Source organism: Mauremys reevesii, linkage group 15 (assembly GCF_016161935.1).
Source record: "Mauremys reevesii isolate NIE-2019 linkage group 15, ASM1616193v1, whole genome shotgun sequence".
Taxonomy (NCBI): Eukaryota; Metazoa; Chordata; order Testudines; family Geoemydidae; genus Mauremys; species Mauremys reevesii.
Genome location: NC_052637.1, coordinates 13056681 through 13082122, shown reverse-complemented (window position 1 = coordinate 13082122; position 25442 = coordinate 13056681). Strand labels below are relative to the sequence as shown.

Genomic DNA, 25442 nt, shown 5'->3' with positions numbered 1-25442 from the left:
GAAGCAACAGACACTAGGTATGTGTGTGAACACACTTCAGGAGATTAATATGATTAGTCAGAACATATTGTTAAAGATCATTAGTATGGTATGAAAAGTATAGGTGGTTAGAATATAGCCCTCAAAGGACGCAGCATTTTGTGTAATGGAGCGACTGATTGACATTGTTCTTTGTTTGGCAAAAGGTGGGAGACCATTTGGGGTCACAATGAAAAAGCTGACAGTTTTGAGAGAGGTTTATTTCTAAATCTTGTCAATGCTCCAAAAATAGGATCCCGTAATGTCAAAGCATATGCAGCAATCTCCTCGAAATGCTACCTATCTGAGTAATCACATCCAAAATGATTTAATTGTGGCATTGGACAACGTTGTGCAACAAAAGATTGTGTCTCCACAAAATGGAAAAATAGTCTCAACAATTGCCAACGACACTACTGACTGTGGACACCATGAACAGATGTCTGCTGTGGAAGGGCAAGAAAGGAGACATCATGTTGCGAAATGACCAACAGAGGAGGGGGAGGGTAGGGGTTGAAGGTGTATAATGCTGTATAAGTGTTGAGCAGAGAGCACTGAAGAGAAGAGGACCTCTGTGCTGCATAATGAAAGGTGGATAGTAGCAGATGTCATGGAGTGAGTTATGGGCTGTTAGTTATACTAAATAATGGCTACCAGGTGACATGAGAGTCAAGAACGGGTAAGTGTCAGCGATAGCAAGAAGAATCCATAGAGGAAAGGAGAGCAACAGGCTGTCATTCTGGAAATCTACACTAGATGGCAGCAGAGTAGAGGAAATGAGAGTGGGAGAGAAATACTGACCATTGACCAACACTTCAGTAGGCAATAAAATAATGTGAAAGTTATACTGTAGTATGGCCACTAGGTGGCAGCATGTTGTAAGGATGAGATATGGGCAGCTAGTTTGAAAAATGCCCATTAGATGGCAGCATATCTTGAATACTAACCAAGGGGTGGTGCAAGTACATTGTAAGTGGCCATCACCTTGGACAGGCATCTCGTAAAAATGTAAGCTGGTGTTTGTCCAAAATCTAAAATATTTTCTTCAAATGATCATTACACTAAAAATGATGTACGATGGGAGTTGTATAATTGCAAGTCACACTGGGCATTATTATCTGCAAAGCTTTGGAGACCCAAAATGAACTAAGTGGGAGAAAGGTGAAGTGGGACCATATTGAAAAGCATGAAGAAAGAATACAAATATGAGAGAGCATTTTCACTTATTAAATCAAAGGGGAATCCTATTTTCCAAAGGTAGATCACATGCACCAGCTCATCCCTTCAGGTAACTGCAGGTCTCTTTACTGAGAAAGTCCCGTTTCTGCAGAATGATGAAAGACAAGAACCTCAGTGGATCCGGAATCCTGTCTACCAAACCCTGAAGAGCTCTATGTAGTTGAAAACTTGTCTCTCATCAACAGAAGTTGGTCCAATAAAAGGTATTACCTCACCCACCTTGTCTCAAACCCTGCAAAATGAGTTCATCAACTCAGTTGTGAGCTGTCCTATGACTAGAGGTAAGCACCCAATTCCAAACTGCTACTGCTTTGCATTTATATATCACCTTGCAAACCAGGGTATTAAAGTGCTTGATTAATTAAGCATTAGCAACATAAGATTTGCTTTCTGTGACGAATGTGGGAAGTGTCTGTATTCATTTTTATGATACATAATCTGTGTCAGGATGCTGGGCAAAGGTAGGTAGGACAAATGGTAGGAGCTGGAGAGCCCAGAACTGAAGCCGGGGTCAGATTCAGTATCAGGGTCAAGAGTCAAGCCAAGGTTCAGACATGGAGACAGAATCAGGAATTGGGCTGAGGTGTCACGGTTGGTGTCATGGTTCCAAAGGTCAATCTGGAGTCAGAATCCTAGTCGGAGCCAAGGGAAGTACGGGGAGTCCAGGAAGAAAGCAGCAGGGCAGGCGTGGCAGATAGCTAGGGATCCGCATTTTTGCCTGGACACTTCTTCGGTTTTGTGACGTAGCAGACTCGCTTTCTGAGTCTAAAGCATGCCCTGTCCTTCGCATCTTGTTCATGACTTAGTCTCGTACCCTTCCCAGTATTCTTAAAGAATTGCAGAAAAGCTGATTTTATTGGTCCCCATTGCCCTTGTATTCTTGATAAATAATCACAATGGAAATTGTTACTTTAAGGCCACTGAGTGTCTAAGAAAGTTAGTTAGCCATACAGCGTTCTTGAGTCCGAGTGAGGGCCCGCAGGAAGTTGTTCCCATTCTGTTCTTTCCTCTTTGGAACCCTCTGTATGTATTTGTCAAATGTGTCCCTAACTATAGCATATCAATATAATTGTGACATCTTGTCTATCATTCTTTATTTCATTATATAATTCTGTGTCTCTCTCAATGGGGGATGATTTTCCCATAGCTGTACATTTTGGTCTCTTTCAATCCCTTCTTTTCATTAAGATCGATTATTCACTTCTATACCCTAGCTACATGGGGAATTTTGAGTTTTTTTCCTAGCCGGTTAGCTTAGTGCTGTCTTCACTATTACCTAGTCTGGGAGCTTCGAACTAAGAGTTAGCAGCAGCTGATGGAAATGCCGATATCTGTAGTACAGAGATACAGTACTGAAGACACCACTTGATATGCAATGCAGGTGTCTGTATATAGTATAGTCAGATTTGTTGCTGACCAAAAGGTCTGGCATGCACGCTCAATAACTGATCTGATGAGCGCTCTGTATAGCATTACCACCATTTTCATATCCATTCCCCAGGATGTTCCAGAGGGATTTGACTTTTGCACTTATCTAATATTTTCAGTATGGTCCCTCCAAGTGAGCTTGTTATCAAATGTCACACCTAAGAATTTGTAATTTCAGTACATTTATCTGTTGGTCTAATAGCTATAACTTTACATCTTTTTGGCTTTTCCTTGTTATGGGGATCATTCCCTTAGTTGTCTGTGAGAATTTGAAGCCCCACCTATTTCTCCATTCTGGCCTTCTCTTCAGTGCATCATCATGCTTTTGGTGGCCCTTTCAAGGTTTCTGCTTTTGATCCAAACAGCACAATCAGCAACCAACGTGATCCCTATTCCTATACTCGTCTCCTCAGGGTGATCCTTTATCATGATGTTAAAGAGGGTTGGCGTAACTACACTGCCCTGTGGAGTTTCACTTGCAATTGACTGTACGTTGGAAAAAGCTTTGCCTAATTGGACTTGTACAGTTCTTTGGCCTAGGAAGTTCCTCATCCATCTGTACATTCTTCCTATATTACCCATTTAGGCCACTTTATGAAGTAGTTCCTCTCTCCATAACACATTGTAGACTTTTTCTATGCCCCGGAAGATTAGTGTCATTAATTCTATGATTCTCATGCTTTTTTGTGCTTTTGTCTCTATCCTGACAACGTGGTCAGTCACATTCCTACTTTACTGAAGCCCACTTTGTGTTTCATCTGTGAACCTAATTCATTGTAGGTGTGCTACTGATCTCTCCCTTACTATTCTTTCCATCGTTTTACCTAAGCCACACTAAAGTTTACATTTAAAATATCCACATCCTCCTCCCATCCCACCTCTTCATCTCATGATTAGCCTTAATGTTCTTTTCTCCTCCTTAATTTGTATCCTCTGATATTCATCACTAATGACTTCAAAGATTTGCTCTAAACATTTTTTCTTTCTTTCCTGCAATCTGTTATGACTATTCAGATCACCACAGATAATGAGTGGGCATGTGACACTTGCAGTTAAATCTGTCAGGTCCATAGCCTCTAGTGTCCTGCATGGGTTATAAAGATTATAAAGTCTTAGAGATGGTATCTCTATAGTATTATACTCAATATTCAGCTTTCTAATCTCTACTTGAAGATAGTTCAGGTTCTCCTTAGTGAAGGGGTATGAACCCCCACTTTTCCATTTTTCTGTCATGTCTATATAGATCATGGATAGAAAGCTGGCTAGATCGTCAGGCTCAACAGGTAGTGATCAATGGCTCCATGTCTAGTTGGCAGCCGGTTTCAAGCGGAGTGCCCCAAGGGTCGATCATGTGGCTGGTTTTGTTCAATATCTTCATTAATGATCTGGAGGATGGCGTGGACTGGACGCTCAGCCAGTTTGCAGATGACACTAAACTTGGAGGAGTGGTAGATATGCTGGAGGGTAGGGATAGGATACAGAGGGATCTAGACAAAGTAGAGGACTGGGCCAAAAGAAACCTGATGAGGTTCAGAAGGACAAGTGCAGAGTCCTGCACTTAGGATGGAAGAATCCCATTCACTGTTACAGACTAGGGACCGAATGGCTGGGCAGCAGTTCTGCAGAAAAGGACCTAGGGGTTACAGTGGACAAGAAGCTGGATATGAGTCAACAGTGTGCCTTTGTTGCCAAGGCGGCTAACAGCAATTTGGGCTGTATAAGTAGGGGCATTGCCAGCAGATCGAGGGATGTGATCATTCCCCTCTACTCAGCACTGGTGAGACCTCATCTAGAGTACTGTGTCCAGTTTTGGGCCCCACACTACAAGAAGGATGTGGAAAAATTGGAAAGAGTCCAGTGGAGGGCAACAAAAATGATTAGGGGGCTGGAGCACATGACTTATGAGGAGAGGCTGAGGGAACTGGGATTGTTTAGTCTGCAGAAGAGAAGAATGAGGGGGGATTTGATAGCTGCTTTCAACTACTTGAAAGGGGGTTCCAAAGAGGATGGATCTAGACTGTTCTCAGTGGTAGAAGATGACAGAACAAGGAGTAATGGTCTCAAGTTGCATTGGAGGAGGTTTAGGTTAGGTTATTAGGAAAAACTTTTTCACTCAGAGAGTGGTGAAGCACTGGAATTGGTTACCTAGGGAGGTGATGGAATCTCCTTCCTTAGAGGTTTTTAAGGTTAGGCTTGACAAAGCCCTGGCTGGGATGATTTAGCTGGGAATTGGTCCTGCTTTGAGCAGAGGGTTGGACTAGATGACCTCCTGAGGTCTCTTCCAAACCTGATATTCTATGATTCTATGATTCATATCCTAGGATTTTATAGTCTCAAGTCTTGGATGCATATTCTATCAGGCTTTGTTTTCATATCAAATATATTGGTCTTTAATTCCTGCCCATGTCCTATTAAGCTGTGGGCATTCCAGCTTAAAATAGTCACCCCTGTTTCTAACCCTCAATAGTTGTTACACTTAGGAAAGTATGACGTTGTTCCACTGACAGGTTGCTAGCCTGCAACTTTAATTAAAATTCTCATTTTCTGTTTTTTTCCTGTTTGAGAACTAGAATTTATTACATCAATCTTTAATGCAAGGAATTAAACTGGGGTGAATCTCTTTTCACCCCAGTGTTACACACTACCTCCCATTAATTGCCATTCCCCACATCAAGTTCTCTTTTAGGCATGTTCTAACAGCTTCTGCATAGGAGAGATCATTAGCAACTTGAGGTTTTTGCATTTCTCTTGCTTTCTTCCCTCCAGACAGCCTGCATATTCTGAGCTGTGTTTTCCTCCACAGTTACAACATTTTTGTTCTGTCCCTTCCTCACAATCATCATAGGAATGGTCACTTCCACACTTACTGCATTGTACTTTCCCATGGGAATTATTTGCTACATGACTAAATCTCTGTCAGCTGTAGAATCTCACAGAAAGAGAAGTATAGGACATAGTCCAGAATACCTGATACCCTAAAGTTACTCTGTCTGGTCACATCTCTCCCTTAAAATGTGTCCAGCACAGCTGTCAAGCACTTGCTGTCACTTCCTCTTCTGCTAATTAGCTGCTTAGCACTTATCACCTTATCTCCACCTATTCCTTGCTTTCTTTCCTGACATTTCATTGGCACCCCAAATACTGCCCTTCTTGTTTCTGTGAGGAATCTGGGTAGCTGACAGCTCATTTTTATTTTATCCAGCAACTTTGTCTTAAGGAGTGTCCATACTAGGTCTTTGTTTTTACATTCTACTAATGAGTCTCCAGCAGGTAGCACCTTAGCTCTTGCTAACAGACTTGGTGGGATAACTCACATGACTGGAGTACTGTCATGGATGGATATAAACTGTTCAGGAAGGACAGGCAGGATAGAAAAGGTGGGGGAGTTGCATTGTATATAAGAGAACAGTATGACTGCTCAGAGCTCCGGTATGAAACTGCAGAAAAACCTGAGAGTCTCTGGATTAAGTATAGAAGTGTGAACAACAAGGGTGTTGTCGTGGTGGGAGTCTTGTATACACCACCAGACCAGAGGGATGAGGTGGACGAGGCTTTTTTTAGGCAACTAACAGAAGTTACTAGATCACAGGCCCTGGTTCTCATGGGGGACTACAATCACCCTGATATCTGCTGGGAGAGAAATACAGAAGCACACAGACAATCCAGGAAGTTTTTGGAAAGTGTAGGGGGCAATTTCCTGGTGGAAGTGCTGGAGGAATCGACTAGGGGCACAGCTCTTCTTGACCTGCTGCTCACAAACAGGGACGAACTAGTAGGGGAAGCAAAAGTGGATGAGAACCTGGTAGACAATGACCATGAGATGGTCGAGTTCAGGATCCTGACACAAGGAAGAAAGGAGAACAGCAGAATATGGAGCCTGGACTTCAGAAAAGCAGACTTTGACTCCCTCAGGGAATTGATGGGCAGGATCCACTGGTAGAATAACATGAGGGGAAAGGAATCCAGGAGAGACGGCTGTATTTTATAGAATCCTTATTGAGGTTTCAGGAACAAACCATCCCAATGTGTAGAAAGAATAGTAAATATGGCAGGCGACCAGCTTAGCTTAACAGTGAAATCCTTGCTGATCTTAAACACAAAAAAGAAGCCTAAAAGAAGTGGAAGATTAGACAAATGACCAGGGAGGAGTATAGAAATATTGCTCAGCCATGCAGGAGTGAAATCAGGAGTGGGGAGGGTCATTCCCCAGTTAGGGTTGCACATCAGCCTGGTTCTACCCCTTCCTAAGATCCACCCTGTATTTTATTACTGCTATATAGTTAATGTCGGGAATCAGAAAAGGCATTGCCAGTCCCTCACCACGTCACCATCACCACCAGAGGAACTAAGGGAGAATTTACTCTGCCTCATAATTTATGGCATGAACTGATCTCTTGTGAGGGGATGAAAATTATTCCTTCTCCTACAGGGCACTGAAATGCTGAATATACCAGGATATATTGTTTGATTTAATGGAAATAAATCTAACAGAAGATTGGTGTCTAAGGACACTAGACTGCATTGAACATCTCAGTCCAAGATTTCAGTTGATGTATTTATTGATTTTGACTCATAAGACCTATCTTGGTTCTGGACAATGCCAGAAGTGAAATACAGCATTTAAGCATCATTGTTACGCTCTGGTATGTCACCAGATGGGATACGAAAGACAGAGAAATGATCTGATCTGTCATATCAGTATTTGGCTACCAGAGACCTGGGCTGGTATAGTAGTGATTGGTATCCACGTAGAACCCTCTTCCCCATCAGAGCAGTGTTCTGTCCTTGGACTCAATTTTCTGACACTTTGCTCTGAAATCTACATTTAGTCTTAAAATTTCAGCCTGTAACCAGGAGAGGGAGGTGTTTCTGAATATTTATGGAATTAATTCACGATATTTGATTAAGTTTTTACTCTATGTTCTTCCAATTCAGTCACACAGATTTATTGTTCCATGGCAGATGGCAGAAACCAAACGGTCATCATGGAATTTATCCTGCTGGGATTCAGGGATCTCCCTGACCTGCAAATGCTTCTCTTCCTGATGTTCCTAGTGATCTACATGGCAACCGTGGGTGGGAACACCCTCATCGTGGGGCTCGTTGTGGCTAATCAGCATTTTCACACCCCCATGTACTTCTTCCTGGGGAATCTGTCCTGCCTAGAGACCTGCTACACCTCAACCATCCTGCCCAGGTTGCTGGTCAGTCTCCTAACCGGGGACAAAACCATCTCAGTCAGTGGCTGCATCACACAATTCTATTTCTTTGGTTCTCTGGCAGCTACAGAATGCTATCTCCTAGCAGCAATGTCTTATGATCGGTATTTAGCGATATGTAAACCCCTGCACTATTCAACTCTTATGAATATCAGGATTTGCGTCCAATTGGCTACTGCGTCATGGTTAAGTGGTTGTTTGGCTGTAATTATCTTAATCTCATTCCTATCACACTTATTATTCTGTGGCTCAAATGAAATCAACCATTTCTTTTGTGATCCCATCCCACTGATGGAACTCTCCTGCACTGACTCACGCCTTATTATATTGGTCGACTTCATACTAGCCTGTGTATTCATCCTGCCTCCATTCCTACTAACCCTGATATCCTATGTGTGCATCATCGGCACCATCCTGAGAATTCCTTCCACCACCGGGAGAAAAAAGGCCTTTTCCACCTGCTCCTCTCACCTCATTGTGGTGACAATATTCTATGGAACTTTAATGGTTGTCTACATACTACCGAAACGTGAAACACTGAGAGACCTGAAGAAAGTGGTCTCCATTTGCTACACAGTCCTGACACCACTGGTAAATCCCCTCATCTATAGCTTGAGAAACAGAGAGGTCAAGGAAGCCTTGTGCAAAGTCGTCAGTAAATGTGGCTTTCAGAAAAATGTGCAAAGACTCTGAGATAATAACTTAGCCTGAGGGTTTCACAGGTGTCCGGATGATTTAAGCAATTAAAATTAAGTTGCAAAGTCCCAGTGGACATCTCAGCACTCAGTCTTGTCAATCTCAGTGGAAGGACCAGGGAGGGAGGCGGCCAGAACAATGTTCCCATCATGCAGTTATTAACTGGGTGCTAGGCAGAATGGAGACAAAATTTGAGCCAATTTTTTAGATCTGTAAAAAAAAATCTTTATTCAAAATAAATGTTTGGACAATAAAAATAGTAACTCCTGGGGGAGCGTATGTGGGTACGTAAGCCTGGGAAATCTGCCACCCCTGAAATTGTGCTTATTGCCCGTGTAACCCTCTGCAAACCAGCCATCTTCACTGCACTCACACAGGCCAGATGCAAATAACCAGGTCCCTGCAGGGACCTCTGGACACTTCACCAGGAACTGCTTTATAGTTCTTATCTGGGCTACTCCCAGCTGTTACCAGCTCCGGCAAAGCACCAGCCCCAGGCTCACAGGGCTCTTGCAGGTGGGGAGGTTGGGCAAACAAAGAGGGAGACTCACACATCAGGTACCCTGGGATTGCCCAGCCCCAGCTGGGGGTTTGCCAGGGCACACGTAGAATTGAGGCCATTTCTGCGGTGGGGTCTCTCAAACGGTCACTGACGATGGACTCTGCATGTGGCCCTACAGGACACCAGCTGCTCTGTTTCCACCAGCTGCACAGCACAGTTCATAGGGAGGGGACCAGTTAAAATGAGTATCCCCAAAACTGACTGCAACGAGTGCACTGTCTGAGAGGGCTAGTTCTGAGGGCACGGTATCTAGTCAACCTTAGATAACACAGACAGCTCTGCTCCACGCAGGGCCCTCTCCTCAGGGGGGTGAGGCAGCCTATGGTGGAGAAAGCAGCTACCAGCTACCAATGGGCAGAACCCCTGGGATGCCTAACTCGGCAGTGCTGGCTCAGTCACTGCGAGCACATCAGGGCTTGGCCAGAGGCAGGGGAGCTGGGCACCGGTGAGAATTGTAGGGCTCCAACTCTGCAGAAGGGTTTTCCCAAGGGACCTAATGGAGTTAGTCACTCAAACCTTTGAAATGGGAGATGGACACTTATCTCCCTTAGACAACTGTGAGAATTTCAGCCTGAAGAGCCACTGGGATTCTGTCACAGTAGCTTCAATCTATGCATTTCCATTGGAAAGAGACCCCACATCAACAGAAAGGCACTAGATGGATGGGAAACCCCTGCTAAACCTTTGAGAGCTGCTGCCATTGTATGTGCTCTTGTATCAACTAATGTTGCAATCATTTTTTTAACGATTTTGTTCCCAGTGGCTCTAGTTTGGAACAGTGCCCACCTATCAGTAGGTAAGTAATGAGGAGAGATGCAATTATGATGTCTAGGGCCACTAGAGGGCAGAGGAATGGGACAGGTGCAGCTGTGCTGCCCGATTAAAAGCAGCCAAACTAGAAGGGCAAGAAAGGAGAAGTTATGTTGTCAAATGACCGATGGCAAGGGATGTGAAGCTGTATAATGGTGTGTAAGTGTTGAGTAGAGATCACTGAAGACAAGAGGACCTCTGCACTATGTAATGAACTGTGGATAATAGCAGATGTTATACAGTGATTTATGGGCTGTTATACTAAATAATGGCCAGCAGGTGACATGAGTCAAGAACGGGAAAGAGGCCGCTATAGGAAGAAGAATCCGCTAGAGGAGAGAAGAGCAACAGGCTGTCATGCTGGGATATCAACACTAGATGGCAACAAAGTAGAGGAAATGAGACAGGGGTGGGCGTCAGAAATACTAACTAGTGACCAATAGAGTTCAATAGCCAAAGCCATAATCGAAAAGTTATACTGTAAAATAGCCACTAGGTGGCAGCATGTTGTAAAAGGGTGATATGGGTAGCTATTTTCAAAAATGCCCATTAGAAGGCTGCTTATCTTGAATATTAATAAAAGGGCAATGCAAGTACTTTATTACTGGCCATCACCTTGGACAGGCATCTCCCAGAAATGTAAGCTGGTGTTTGTTCATGATCTAAAATATTTTCCTCAAAGGATCATTACACTAAAAAATGATGTACGATGGGAGTTGTATAATTGTAAGTCACACTGGGCATTGTTAGCTACAAAGCTTTGGAGACCCAAAATGAACTAAGTGGGAGAAAGGTGAAGTGGGACTGTACTGAAAAGCATGAAGAAGGAATACAAATATGAGAGAGCATTTACACTTATTAAATCGAAGGGGAAGCCCATTTTCCATCTCACCAGGTAACTGCAGGTCTCTTTACTGAGAAAGTCCCGTTTCTGCAGAATGATGGAAGACAAGAACCTCAGTGGAACCGGAGTCCTGTCTGCTAAATCCTGAAGAGCTCTGAGTAGTTGAAAACTTGTCTCTCAACAACAGAAGTTGGTTCAGTAAAAGGTATTACCCCACCCACCTTGTCCTAAACCCTGGGAAATGAGTTCATCAACTCAGGTGTGAGCTGTCCTATGACTAGAGGTAAGCACCCAATTCCAAACTGCTGCTGCTTTGCATTTATATATCACCTTGCAAACCAGGGTATTAAAGTGCTTGATTAATTAAGCATTAGCAACATAAGATTTGCTTTCTGTGACGAATGTGGGAAGTGTCTGTATTCATTTTTATGATACATAATCTGTGTCAGGATGCTGGGCAAAGGTAGGTAGGACAAATGGTAGGAGCTGGAGAGCCCAGAACTGAAGCCGGGGTCAGATTCAGTATCAGGGTCAAGAGTCAAGCCAAGGTTCAGAGATGGAGACAGAATCAGGAATTGGGCTGAGGTGTCACGGTTGGTGTCATGGTTCCAAAGGTCAATCTGGAGTCAGAATCCTAGTCGGAGCCAAGGGAAGTACGGGGAGTCCAGGAAGAAAGCAGCAGGGCAGGCGTGGCAGATAGCTAGGGATCCGCATTTTTGCCTGGACACTTCTTCGGTTTTGTGACGTAGCAGACTCGCTTTCTGAGTCTAAAGCATGCCGTGTCCTTCGCATCTTGTTCATGACTTAGTCTCGTACCCTTCCCAGTATTCCTAAAGAATTGCAGAAAAGCTGATTTTATTGGTCCCCATTGTCCTTTTATTCTTGATATATATCGCAAGGGAAATTGTTACTTTAAGGCCACTGAGTTTCTAAGAAAGTTAGTTAGCCATACAGCGTTCTTGAGTCTGAGTGAGGGCCCGCAGGAAGTTGTTTCCACTCTGTTCTTTCCTCTTTGGAACCTCTGTATGTATTTGTCAAAAGTGTCCCTAATTATAGCAAAACAATATAATTGTGACATTTTGTCTATCATTCTTTTATTGTTTTCATTATATAATTCTATGTCTCTCTCAACGGGGGGTGATTTATTAGTGATAGAGTATTTTCCCATAGCTGTACATTTTGGTCTCTTTCAATCCCTTCTTTTCATTAAGATCCGTTATCCACTTCTATACCTTACTTATATGGGGAATTTTGAGTTTTTGTCCTAACCGGTTAGCTTTGTGCTATCTTCACTATTACCAGGACCGGCTCTAGGTTTTTTGCCACCCCAAGCAAAATAAAATTTGGCTGTCCCCACCCCAGCCCTGGGCTCCCCCCCGCATTCCCTGCTGCCCCAGCCCTGGGCTCTCCCCTCGCACCTGTACCCCCTGTTGCCCCAGCTCTGGTCCGCCCCCTTTCCGCACCCCTCTGCCGCCCCAGCCCTGGGCTCTCCCCCTCCACCCACACCTCCTGGCACCCCAAGCCTGGGCTCACACACACGCCATGCTACACCAGTTCTGGGCACCGCCTTCCCCCCCACAAGTGCTCCCCCCGCCACCCCAGCACTGGGCTCTGCCCCCTCCACCTGCCCCCTCCTTCTGCCCCAGCCCTGGGTCACTGGTGACTTGCTCCCAGGGTGGGTCATTCAGCAGGAATTTTGGATGTGCACAGAACACAGACAGGATTGGTTCCCATATGGTTACAGAACTGCAGTAAAGTGCAACAATTTTCAGCTTGTCTGGATATCTGGATGCATATTATAAGACTGCCCTCCATAAATGAGGAAAAGTCAAGGTGCCTTTATTATTCTTTTGTTCCACTCTTTGTTTCTATGGGGAATTTGCCAACGCAATATCACTGTCTTCCTTTTAAACAATTAAAAAAAAAGGCAATGGCTGTTGAAAATAGCAATTCCAGTCCTAAAAACCACTGGGAAGCATTTCTTGCTCAATTTTATTCTACTTTTTCTACAGCAAGTTACAGTGGATCAGTATATTTGATTTGGGAGAAATGAATTAACAGCTGCCCAAATTGAGCTTGAGCACTCCTGAATTTTGAGGTGTTCAAATCTGGAAGGCAGGTGCTAGATTCCCTTTCTGAATATTAGCTAAATCTGGAAAGGAAAAGTCATTTTCTGCTTCCATGGCTCAGAAGTGGAAATCCTCCTAAGTGCCTGGTACTGTATCTAAAGCTGCCCAGGTCCAGAGCCTCCCCTCCCTAACTTTTCATTTTAAATTCTAGTGGGATCCACGTAGCTCTCTTGCTAGGCTTCAAATAGAGAGGGGCACTGTCCATTTAGTCCACCCAATTCCTTCTTTGGGGGCTGCACGGTGAGGTTACACCAGTATCCCTAAGCCAGTCTGGGGATGTCTTCTGAAGGGGATACACTGCTCTACAGCCAAAATGCTTCTGAAATAAATGTAGTCAAACTTTACTAATTCTGGGTCACTGAGAATGAAAATCATGCTTAAAATTGTTGATTGGCTCTAGTTTTCAAGATATGTTATTGGGTCAGTATATACGACCCTTGACTTGGAAATGGCGGAGGAAAAGTGAGTTATAAAGGGAAGGGATCTCAATTTAAACCAGAAATGACTAAAATACATCTTTGACTGGATCTATGAATAAATCTATGACTGGGTTTGGACAGTACTTGCTTTTTAGGCAAAACAATGAATGATCCAATCTGAAGCTGGTATTGCGTCATACATTATATGAATTGCATCATGTTATTCCTAGAAGTCATGGATGATGCAATCATAACGAAGCTTACATCACTCTGCTGAACAAATTGCCCTATATCAGCTCTAGAAATCATACAGTGTCGTGCTCTCTTATTTGTCAGTGTTTGATTTTGCAAAGGGACACATTTCTGTTTAGCCAAAGTGAGCAGAGATGCCTCGTACTTGTGTGAACAGTGCAGATAACTTCTGCTATGTTTGTGGTGAAGTGACTTTTGCATCACAAAAGCGCAGTTGGTCATGCAGTCCATATGAAGGAAACCTATGACAACATGAAACAACTTTTGAGGTGCATAAACTATGACCAACATCAGTGGCAGCTTTGTGGTGATTTGAAGGTTGTTGCTCAATTGTTTGGTCTGCAGACTGGATACACAAAGTACTGCTGTTTTCTCTGCGAATGGGATAGTCATGCAAGAGATTCCCACTACATCAAGAAATATTGGCCACTCCGACAGTCATTGGAGCCTGGGAGGAAAAGTGTTCAGCATCCACCACTTGTTGAATCAAGGAAGATTTTGTTACCACCCTTACACATCAAGCTGGGTCTGATGAAGAACTTTGTCAAGGCCATTGACAAAACACAAGCAGCTTTCAAGTACCTCCGTGGAAAATTTCCAAGGTTAAGTGAAGCTAAGATAAAGGAAGGTGTCTTTGTTGGTCTTCAGATTTGTGAACTTCTTCGAGATGATGCATTTGACCATGCATTGCTTGGCAAGGAAAAGACGGCATGGAAAGCCTTCCAGTTAGTGGCAATAAATTTTCTCGGAAACAACAAGGCAGACAACTACAGGTTGTTGGTGGAAAACCTCCTCAAGGCATACAAAGGCCTTGGTTGCAACATGTCACTAAAGATACATTTTTTGCACTCTCATCTCGATTTTTTTCCACCGAACTGCGGAGCAGTGAGCGACGAGCACGGCGAGCGATTTCACCAGGACACTGCAACAATGGAGAAACGCTATCAGGGCAAATGGAGCCCATCAATGCGTGCAGACTATTGCTGGACAGTAACAAGAGATGCTCCATTTAATGAATACAAGAGACAAGCCAAGAAGCGCCAAGTAGACACTGAATAGGACTAAACTATGTACATAATAGTTTTTTGCCTTTTGTTTCATAATAAATTTTATTTATATAAGCCTTTTGCTGATTTTTAAAGTGTTACATGAACAGGACAGGTGAAATATTATCATGTAAAGCAACCATAAACACATGAAAAGACCTAGGTTTACAATTTATGATTAAAACTCTACTATCTACACAATATACATAGACATTAAATGTAAAAACTTAAATATCTTAGAAACTGTAGCCAATCAGTTGTTTTAATTGTCATATTTGAATTCAGCACATCAAAATACATAATAAATAGCACATTTTATCTCTGAAGCAGACGACTTCTCAAAAACTGTACACCAGTGATATCTGGGCCAAAGCCTTCTACTCCTTGGGCACACTTGTTCCCCATTCACAGTGCCACCTGGCTCTAGCAGTGAGCTCAAGCTGCAGCATGAGGTTTCAGCTACCATACGCCCTCCCCTCCTTTCCTGTTGGTAGTGGCCAAGGGAAAGCTGGGAAATGTAGTTATTTCCCTGCTCCAGGGCTGGTTCTATAGGCAGGGAGCTAACCAAGGAACTACAGTTCCCAGGGCCCCCTGTTGGTTCTCAGCTCCCAGGCTTGATCCCTACTAGCTGCCACCCCTGCAAATGGGCTGCCCTAAGCAGCTTCTTGCTTTGCTGGTGCCTAGAGCCGCCCCTGACTATTACCTAGTACTTTGGCCCAAAAGGTTAGGTCTGGAAACTTCGAACTAAGAGTTAGCAGCAGCTGATGGAAATGCTGATATTTGTAGTACAGAGATACAGTACTGAAGGCACCACCTGATATGTAATGCGGGTGTCTGTATATAGTCTAGTTCAGATTTGTATTCATTGCTGACCAAAAGGCCTGGCATCCATGCTCAGTAACTTGTCTGATGAGCACTCTGTATATCATTATGACCATTTTCATAACCGTTCCCCAGGATGTTCCAGAGGGATTTGACTTTTGCACTTATCTAATATTTTCAGTATGGTCCCTCCAAGTGAGCTTGTTATCAAATGTCACACCTAAGAATTTGTAATTTCAGTACATTTATCTGTTGGTCTAATAGCTATAACTTTACATCTTTTTGGCTTTTCCTTGTTATGGGGATCATTCCCTTAGTTGTCTGTGAGAATTTGAAGCCCCACCTATTTCTCCATTCTGGCCTTCTCTTCAGTGCATCATCATGCTTTTGGTGGCCCTTTCAAGGTTTCTGCTTTTGATCCAAACAGCACAATAAGCAACCAACGTGATCCCTATTCCTATACTTGTCTCCTCAGGGCGATCCTTTATCATGATGTTAAAGAGGGTTGGCGTAACTACACTGCCCTGTGGAGTTTCACTTGCAATTGACTGTACGTTGGAAAAAGCTTTGCCTAATTGGACTTGTACAGTTCTTTGGCCTAGGAAGTTCCTCATCCATCTGTACATTCTTCCTATATTACCCATTTAGGCCACTTTATGAAGTAGTTCCTCTCTCCATAACACATCGTAGACTTTTTCTATGCCCAGGAAGATTAGTGTAATTAATTCTATGATTCTCATGCTTTTTTGTGCTTTTGTCTCTATCCTGACAACGTGGTCAGTCACATTCCTACTTTACTGAAGCCTACTTTGTATTTCATCTATGAACCTACCGTTTGTAAATCCCTCTCACTCCCTGTTTGTAGATGTGCTACTGATCTCTCCCTTACTATTCTTTCCATCGTTTTACCTAAGCCACACTAAAGTTTACATTTAAAATATCCACATCCTCCTCCCTTCCCACCTCTTCATCTCATAATTAGCCTTAATGTTCTTTTCTCCTCCCTAATTTGTATCCTTTGATATCCATCACTGCTGACTTTTTGAAACATGGTGGCCAGAATTTCTGCTTTTCTTTTGTTAGAGCTTATTACTCCATGCCCAGCAACTGGAAGGCTTGGTGTTATGTGACTCTTACTCTTTATTTCATTCATTTCCCTAGTTTGTTTATATATCTTTGCTATATTAGTATTTTTATTTACTTTCCCATGTTATGGTGTTCACATCTCTCTTCCTGCCCTTTTTATAGCCCTTTGTGAAACTACCTTACTTTTTTATATTTCCATATGTTCATTATTTAAGGATTTTTTTGCTGTCTTATATGCCTTATTCCTTTCCCTAATTACCATCTCATATTCCTTGTTCCATTATGGCACATTTCCTATCTTTAGGCAGTGTTGGTATCCTAAGAAAAGCTAGGCTAGCTATCTTGATGGTTCCCTTATTAATATTGCTACAGAATTCCTCAATATCTTCACGGATACATTACTCATTCACATATTCCTCACCTCTCTTTCCAAAGATTTTTCCATTTTTCTTTAAGATTCCAAGTCGGGATATTAATGTCAGGAAGTGGACACTAGCCATTCCCTCCCCTCTGTGTATTTCACAGCTGCATTCACTCCCTACTGCCCCAGATCCAGACAGGAGAAGCTTCCATCAGCAGTATTGAATCTGGTAGGTGCTTCATCACTTATTCTCTTCAAAGATTTGCTCTAAATATTTTTTCTTACTTCCCTGCAATTTGTTGTGACTATTCAGATCACCACAGATAATGAATGGACATGAGACACTTGCAATTAAATCTGTCAGGTCCATAACCTCTAGTGTCCTGCATGGGTTATAAAGATTATAAAGTCTTAGAGATGGTATCTCAAAAGTATTATACTCAATATTCAGCTTTCTAATCTCTACTTCAAGGTAGTTCAGGATCTCCTCAGTGAAGGGGTATGAACCCCCACCTTTTCCATGTCTCTATCATGTCTATATAGACCATATTCTGGGATTTTATAGTCTCATTTTTCTATTAGCCAAGTCTTGGATGCATATTCTCTCAGGCTTTGTTTTCATATCAAACATATTGGTCTTTAATTCCTGCCCATGTCCTATTAAGCTGTGGGCATTCCAGCTGAAAATAGTCACCCCTGTTTCTAATCCTCAATAGTTGTTACACTTAGGAAAGTATGAAGTTGTTCCACGGACAGGTTGCTAGCCTGCAGCTTTAATTAAAATTGTCATTTTCTGTTTTCTTTCCTGTTTGAGGACTACAATTTATTACATCAATCTTTAATGCAATGAATCTCTTTTCACCCCAGTGTTACACATTACCTCCCATTAATTGCCATTCCCCACATCAGGTTCTCTTTTAGGCATGTCCTAACAGCTTCTGCATAGGAGAGATTATTAGTAACTTGAGGATTTTGCATTTCTCTTGCTTGCTTCCCTCCAGACAGCCTGCTGTGTTTTACTCCACAGTTACAACGTTTTTGTTCTGTCCTTTCCTTACAGTCATCATATGAATGGTCGCTTCCACACTTACTGCACTGTACTTTCCCATGGGAATTATTTGCTACATGACTAAATCTCTGGCAGCTGTAGAACCTCACAGAAAGAGGAATATAGGACATAGTCCAGAATATCTGATACCCTAAAGTTAGTCTATCTGATCACATCCCTCCCTTAAAATGTGTCCAGCACAGCTGTCAAGCACTTGCTGTCACTTCCTCTTCTGCTAATTAGCCGCTTAGCACTTATCACCTTATCTCCACCTATTCCTTGCTTTCTTTCCTGACATTTCATTGGCACCCCAAATACTGCCCTTCTTGTTTCTGTGAGGAATCTGGGTAGCTGACTGCTCATTTTTATTTTACCCAGGACCTTTGTCTTACAGAGTGTCCGTACCAGGTCTTTGTTTTTACATTCCACTAATGAACCTCCAGCAGGTAGCATCTTAGCCCTTGCTAAGAGACTTGGTGGGATAACTCACATGACTGGAGTACTGTCATGGATGGATATAAACTGTTCAGGGCAGAAAAGGTGGGGGAGCTGCACTGTATGTAAGAGAGCAGTATGACTGCTCAGAGCTCCGGTATGAAACTGCAGAAAAACCAGAGTGTCTGGATTAAGTATAGATGATGATGATGTTCGTCCATCATTTTCAAAGAAGACCTTGACATCTAGCAGGTTGTGAGCTGTCCACAGTGCGTCCGCAAGTGGCTGGTAAGGCCAATATGGACACGGAATGTTCTGCCACATGTCGGGCAGACATGTGTGGGCACCACTGTTACAGCATTTACAGCTCTGGCTTTACGGAGTGCTCGCTTCTCTTGTGCTATAGTTATCCTTCTGGCTTCAGATGTCTGGCAGCCTTGGTGGATCAGCCATGTCGATCGGTCTTGTGCCAGGGTTTCCCAGGAGGTGATGTCAATATCCAGGGACTTAAGAGAGGCTTTCAGCGTGTCTTTGTATCGCTTCTTTTGTCCCCCGTGCGATCGCTTTCCTTGAGACAGCTCACCATAGAAGAGCTGTTTGGGGATGCGGTGGTCTGGCATCCTTACAACATGGCCTGCCCAGCATGTCTGAGCTTTCATAAGCAGAGTGTAAACTGACGGCAGGCCTGCTCTGGAGAGGACTTCTGTATCTGGCACCTTATCCTGCACCGGATCCTCAGAAGTCTGCGGAGGCAAGTCATGTGGAAGTGGTTCAGTTGCCTAGTGTGCCTCCTGTATACAGTCCAAGTCTCACTGGCATACATCAGGGTATTTAGCACTACTGCTCGGTAGACTTTAAGCTTTGTAGCAAGGCTTATTCCACGGTGGTCCCACACGTTGGTCAGCAGTCCGCCAAATGCAGAACTTGCCTTGGCAATTCTGCAGTTGACCTCGATGTCAATTGTCACTGCGCGAGACAGGGTGCTGCCAAGGTATGTAAATTGGTCCACTGCTTGCAGCTTTTGTCCCTTCACTGTGATGGTGGGCTCTTGGTGTTGGGCTTTCGGAGCTGGCTGGTGCATCACTTCGGTTTTCTTTATGTTGATGAGGAAGCCGAAGTTGTCGCATGCTGCTGCGAATTTATCCATGCTAGCTTGCATTTCCTGCTCTGATCCAGCATTCAGGGCACAGTCGTCAGCAAAAAGAAGGTCTCGTAGCACAGTCTCCTTTATTTTGGTGACAGCCTGGAGTCTTCGCAGGTTGAACAGTTTCCCATCAGTCCTGTATCTCAGGCTGATTCCCAAGGAACTATTCTGAAAGGCATCTGACAGCATGGCTGAAAACATTATGCTGAACAAGGTCGGTGCCAACACACACCCTTGCTTGACGCCGTTTGTGACGAGAAAGGCCTCTGAAGCTTCTCCGTCATCCAGAACACGAGCCATCATGCCGTCATGGAACTGACGTACCATCAGGATGAATCTGTCAGGGCACCCAAACTTCGACATGATGCGCCACAGACCTTCGCGACTGACAGTGTCGAAAGCCTTGGTAAGATCCACAAAGATGGTGTACAGTTCACGATTCTGCTCTTGACACTTCTCTTGGAGCTGTCGGACTGCAAAGATCATGTCCACAGTGCCACGCTCTTTGAGGAAGCCGCACTGTGTCTCGGGTAGTAGACCCTGTTCCAGGTGGTCAATCAGGTGATTCAGCAACATTCGTGCAAGGATCTTACCTGCGCTAGAAAGCAGTGATATTTCTCTATGATTATCGCAGACTTTTCGATTTCCTTTCCTCTTGTAGAGGTGTACGATGGACGTGTCTTTCAGTTCCTGAGGAATGGACCCTTGATTCCAGAAGGACTGGAACAGCTGAGTGAGTTTGTCAACAAGCATTGCACCACCATCCTTATAGATTTCCGCTGGAATCGCATCAGATCCTGAGGCCTTGCCACTGGACAGCTGACTGATGGCCTGTAGGGTTTCAGTCTCTGATGGTGGAGCATCCAGGCTGTAGTTAATATCCGCCTGGGGCATTCTGTCAATCACCTCATTATTGATGGAAGATGGGTGGTTCAGTACGGATTGGAAATGCTCAGCCCAACGCTGTAGAATCAGAGTCTTCTCAGTAATGAGAGTTACACCATCTAAGTCCAGTAGAGGGGAGCTCCCTGAAGGCCGAGGTCCGTACAAGGATCTAAGGGCTTCGTAGAACCATTTGGCATCGTTTCTATCAGCAAACTTCTGGATTTCATCTGCTTTGGCACTCAACCAGGAGTCCTGCATCTTGCGAAGCTTGCTCTGTACGGTCCTGCAAATGTTGTTGAAGGCATTTTTCTTAGCTGTTGACGACGGGTCATTCTGATGAGCACGGTGAAGGCGGTGCTTTTCAGCAAGTAAAGCCTTGATCTCTTCATTGTTTTCATCAAACCAGTCCTGCTGTTTCCTGTGGGAGGGTCCAAGAACCTTTAGTGCAGAAAAGTGCACAATATTTCGGAAGCGTTCCCAGTTCCTCTCAACATTTTCCTCTTATTGCGGCTCTGAGAGTTGGTTGTCGAGATCTTCTACTAGTGAAGCTGCTGTGTTGGGGTTCCTCAGTTTACTGACATTGATCTTTTTCATCACAGCTTTGTTTCCCTGCAGACGTCTCTTTGGCTTGATGTGAAGGCTTAATTTAGAGATGATAAGTCTATGATGAGTCCAACAGTCAGCACTCGGCATGGCCTTGGTCACCCTTACATCCTGTCTGTCTTTCCTCCGCACAATGACATAATCAATGAGATGCCAGTGCTTGGAGTGTGGGTGCATCCAGGACTTCTTTTTGCGAGTGGGCAGGCGGAAGATGGTATTGGTGATGATCACATCATGAGCTGCACATGTCTTCAATAGTAGTAGGCCATTGCTGTTGCATTTGCCGATTCCATTTTTTCCAATGATGCCATCCCAGGCAGAGTGATCGGATCCTACTCTTGCATTAAAATCGCCAAGTAGAATCAGCCTGTCGGTGCGCTTCACGGATGAAAGTAGGGCATCGAGATCTTCATAAAACTTGTCCTTTGCTTCATCTGGATTCTTCATTGTGGGTGCGTAAGTGCTGATTAGTATAACTCGCTTTCCTCTTGGTAGTGGAAGATGCAGTGTCATGAGTCGATCGTTCACGCCCTTGGCAAGTTTGCGGACAAGATGATTCTTAACCGCAAAGCCAACTCCAGATTCACGACGTTCGTCACTGCTGCGTCCACACCAGAAGAATGTGTAACCACCTCCTATTTCTGTGAGCTGACCTTCGTTGGCTAGACGAGTTTCACACAAGGCCGCAATATCAATGTTAAATCTTGCGAGCTCTCTGGCGACCAGGGCTGTTCTTCTTTCTGGTCGATCTGCTGAGGGGTTGTCTTGAAGTGTGTGTACATTCCATGTACCAATAATGAGTGGTGTCACCTTGCGTTTTGTTGTTTGAAATTTTGTTATTCGACCGCATAAGATGGGATCCCCTCCAGCCGCGGTAAGCTGGCCAGGGTTCTATGAAGCAAACAATGTTTAGGGCACCTTTTCTAGCCCCTTCCTCTTACTACGGAGGTGAGCAGTGCGGTCCTAAAGAGGACTGCTCAGTCATTCAGGTAGACGCCAAATCCAGCTGTTGCTTCGGTCAGCAAGAAGACGACCATTAGACCTGAGCCACCTGTGTGCAGGTCCGCAACTACAGCTCCCAGTGTATCCACACCTGCTGCTTCGTCGCTTGCCCATTGCCACAGGACTTTAAAGTTTACGGGAATTGGAGGGATGTCAAGACTTGCGTGTGAATTGGATTAGAGTGAGGGAGAGGTGCGCATAGTCAGCCTCACTCTCTCTTCCCAGATTCCATCTTGCTCCAATGGCAGGACAAAAGTCGAGACGGTTGGAGATGGGCTGGGCGCAGTGGTTGACCAGGGCATCTTTCGCGTCTTGCCGTGCTCTTAGCGTACAACGTCGCTTGCAGAAACCGCCTTCATGACCGTTGGTCCTATTCGAAAAGGTCTCATCCGCTCAATCCGCCGGAGTCTGTCTTCACATGCTCAGGATAGACAAAGCCCTATGTCACCGAAGGTCTATGCCCGATGGCTACCCTCAACCTGCTTTGGCCAACCTGGGTGTATCGGGTGTTCAGGGAGGGGTAGCACCTCTGGTGTAGGGGCATGTCGTGTCCTTCCAGGGCTGCTCGTCCACCTTTGGTCCCCACCTGTCACTCAGCTCTCACCTGTGGCTCCTAGTAGCTGTAGCATGCGCAGCGGCCACAGCCCGGGCAAATTAAGTATAAAAGTGTGAATAACAAGGCTGTTGTCATGGTGGGAATCTGCTATACACCACCAGACCAAAGGGATGAGGTGGAGAAGGTTTTTTTTAGGCAACTAACAGAAGTTACTAGATCACAGGCCCTGGTTCTCATGGGGGACTACAATCACCCTAATATCTGCTGGGAGAGCAATACAGAAGCACACATACAATCCAGGAAGTTTTTGGAAAATGTAGGGGGCAATTTCCTGGTGCAAGTGCTGGAGGAACCAACTAGGGGCAGAGCTCTTCTTGACCTGCTGCTCACAAACTGGGAAGAACTAGTAGGGGAAGCAAAAGTGGATGGGAACCTAGGAGTCAGTGACCATGAGATGGTTGAGTTCAGGATCCGGACACAAGGAAGAAAGGAGAACAGCAGAATATGGAGCCTGGACTTCAGAAAAGCAGACTTTGACTCCCTCAGGGAACTGATGGGCAGGATCCCCTGGGAGAATAACATTAGGGGGAAAGTAATCCAGGAGAGCTGGCTGTATTTTAAAGAATCCTTATTGAGGTTACAGGAACAAACCATCCGGATGTGTAGAAAGAATAGTAAATGTGGCAGGTGACAAGCTTAGCTTAACAGTGAAATCCTTGCTGTTCTTAAACACAAAAAAAGAAGCCTAAAAGAAGTGGAACATTGGACAAATGACCAGGGAGGAGTATAAAAATATTGCTCAGCCAAGCAGGAGTGAAATCAGGAGTGGGGAGGGTCATTCCCCAGTTAGGGTTGCACATCAACCTGGTTTTACCCCTTCCTAAGATCCACCCTGTATTTTATTACTGCTATATAGTTAATGTCGGGAATCAGAAAAGGCATTGCCAGTCCCTCACCACGTCACCATCACCACCAGAGGAATGAAGGGAGAATTTACTCTGCTTCATAATTTATGGCATGAACTGATCTCTTGTGAGGGGATGAAAATTATTCCTTCTCCTACAGGGCACTGAAATGCTGAATATACCAGGATATATTGTTCGATTTAAAGGAAAAAAATCTAACAGAAGATCGGTGTCTAAGGACACTAGACTGCATTGAAAATCTCAGTCCAAGATTTCAGTTGATGTATTTATTGATTTTGACTCGTAAGACATGGCATGATTCTGAGCATTGCCAGAGGTGAAATACAGCATTTAAGCATCATTGTTACTCTCTGGTATGTCACCAGATGGGATATGATAGACAGAGAAATGATCTGATCTGTCATATCAGTATTTGGCTACCAGAGACCTGGGCTGGTATAGTAGTGATTGGTATCCACGTAGAACGTAGAACCCTCTTCCCCATCAGAGCAGTGTTCTGTCCTCGGACTCAGTTTTCTGACACTTTTCTCTGAAATCTACATTTAGTCTTAAAATTTCAACCTGTAACCAGGAGAGGGAGGGAGTTTCTGAATATTTATGAATTAATTCACAAGATTTGATTAAGTTTTAACTCTATGTTCTTCCAATTCAGTCACACGGATTTATTGTTCCTAAAGTCAGTCCATGGCAGACGGCAGAAACCAAACGGTCATCATGGAATACATCCTCCTGGAATTCAGGGGTGTCCCTGACCTGCAAATTCTTCTCTTCCTGATGTTCCTAGTGATCTACATGGCAACAGTGGCTGGGAACACCCTCATCATGGTGCTCGTTGTGGCTAATCGGCACCTTCTCACCCCTATGTACTTCTTCCTGGGGAATCTGTCCTGCCTGGAGACATGCTACACCTCAACCATCCTGCCCAGGTTGCTGGCCAGTCTCCTGACCGGGGACAAAAATCATCTCAGTCAGTGGCTGCATCACACAACTCTATTTCTTTGGTTCTCTGGCATGTACAGAATGCTATCTCCTAGCAGCAATGTCTTATGATCGGTATTTAGCGATATGTAAACCCCTGCACTATTCAACTCTTATGAATATCAGGATTTGCGTCCAATTGGCTACTGCATCATGGTTAAGTGGTTGTTTGGGTGTAATTATCTTAATCTCATTCCTATCACACTTATTTTTCTGTGGCTCAAATGAAATCAACCATTTCTATTGTGATCCCATCCCACTGATGGAACTCTCCTGCACTGACTCACGCCTTATTATATTGGTCGACTTCATACTAGCCTGTGTATTCATCCTGCCTCCATTCCTACTAACCCTGACATCCTATGTGTGCATCATTGGCACCATCCTGAGAATTCCTTCCATCACCGGGAGAAAAAAGGCCTTTTCGACCTGCTCCTCTCACCTCATTGTGGTGACAATATTCTATGGAACTTTAATGATTGTCTACATACTACCGAAACGTGAAACACTGAGAGACCTGAAGAAAGTGGTCTCCCTTTGCTACACGGTCCTGACTCCCTTGGTAAATCCCTTCATCTATAGCTTGAGAAACAGAGAGGTCAAGGAAGCCTTGTGCAAAGTTGTCAGTAAATGTGGCTTTCAGAAAAACGTGCAAAGACTCTGAGATAATAACTTAGCCTGAGGGTTTCACAGGTGTCCTGGTGATTTAAGCAATCAGCCCCCATTAAAATTAAGTTGCAAAGTCCCAGTGGACATCTCAGCACTCAGTCTTGTCAATCTCAGTGGAAGGACCAGGGAGGGAGGTGTCCAGAACCATATTCCCATCATGCAGTTATTAACTGGGCGCTAGGCAGAACGGAGACGAAATTTGAGCCAATTTTTTAGATCTGTAAAAAAAAATCTTTATTCAAAATAAATGTTTGGACAATAAAAA

The 25442-nt window shown here is 44.1% G+C and overlaps 1 protein-coding gene and 1 pseudogene across 1 annotated transcript; both read left to right on the top strand.

Annotated features, from left to right (window-relative positions):
- Positions 1-7640: 7640 nt before the first annotated feature.
- On the top strand, positions 7641-8597 carry LOC120383075 (olfactory receptor 2AP1-like). Its single transcript, XM_039500707.1, has one exon. The coding sequence runs from the start codon at positions 7641-7643 to the stop codon at positions 8595-8597; it is 957 nt and encodes a 318-aa protein (XP_039356641.1).
- A 15617-nt stretch (positions 8598-24214) lies between these two features.
- LOC120383074 lies at positions 24215-25172 on the top strand (annotated as a pseudogene).
- The last annotated feature ends 270 nt before the right edge of the window (positions 25173-25442 follow it).

Coding starts and splice junctions, on each gene's coding strand:
- LOC120383075 (XM_039500707.1), top strand. CDS start 7,641: ATGGCAGATGGCAGAAACCAAACGGTCATCATGGAATTTATCCTGCTG.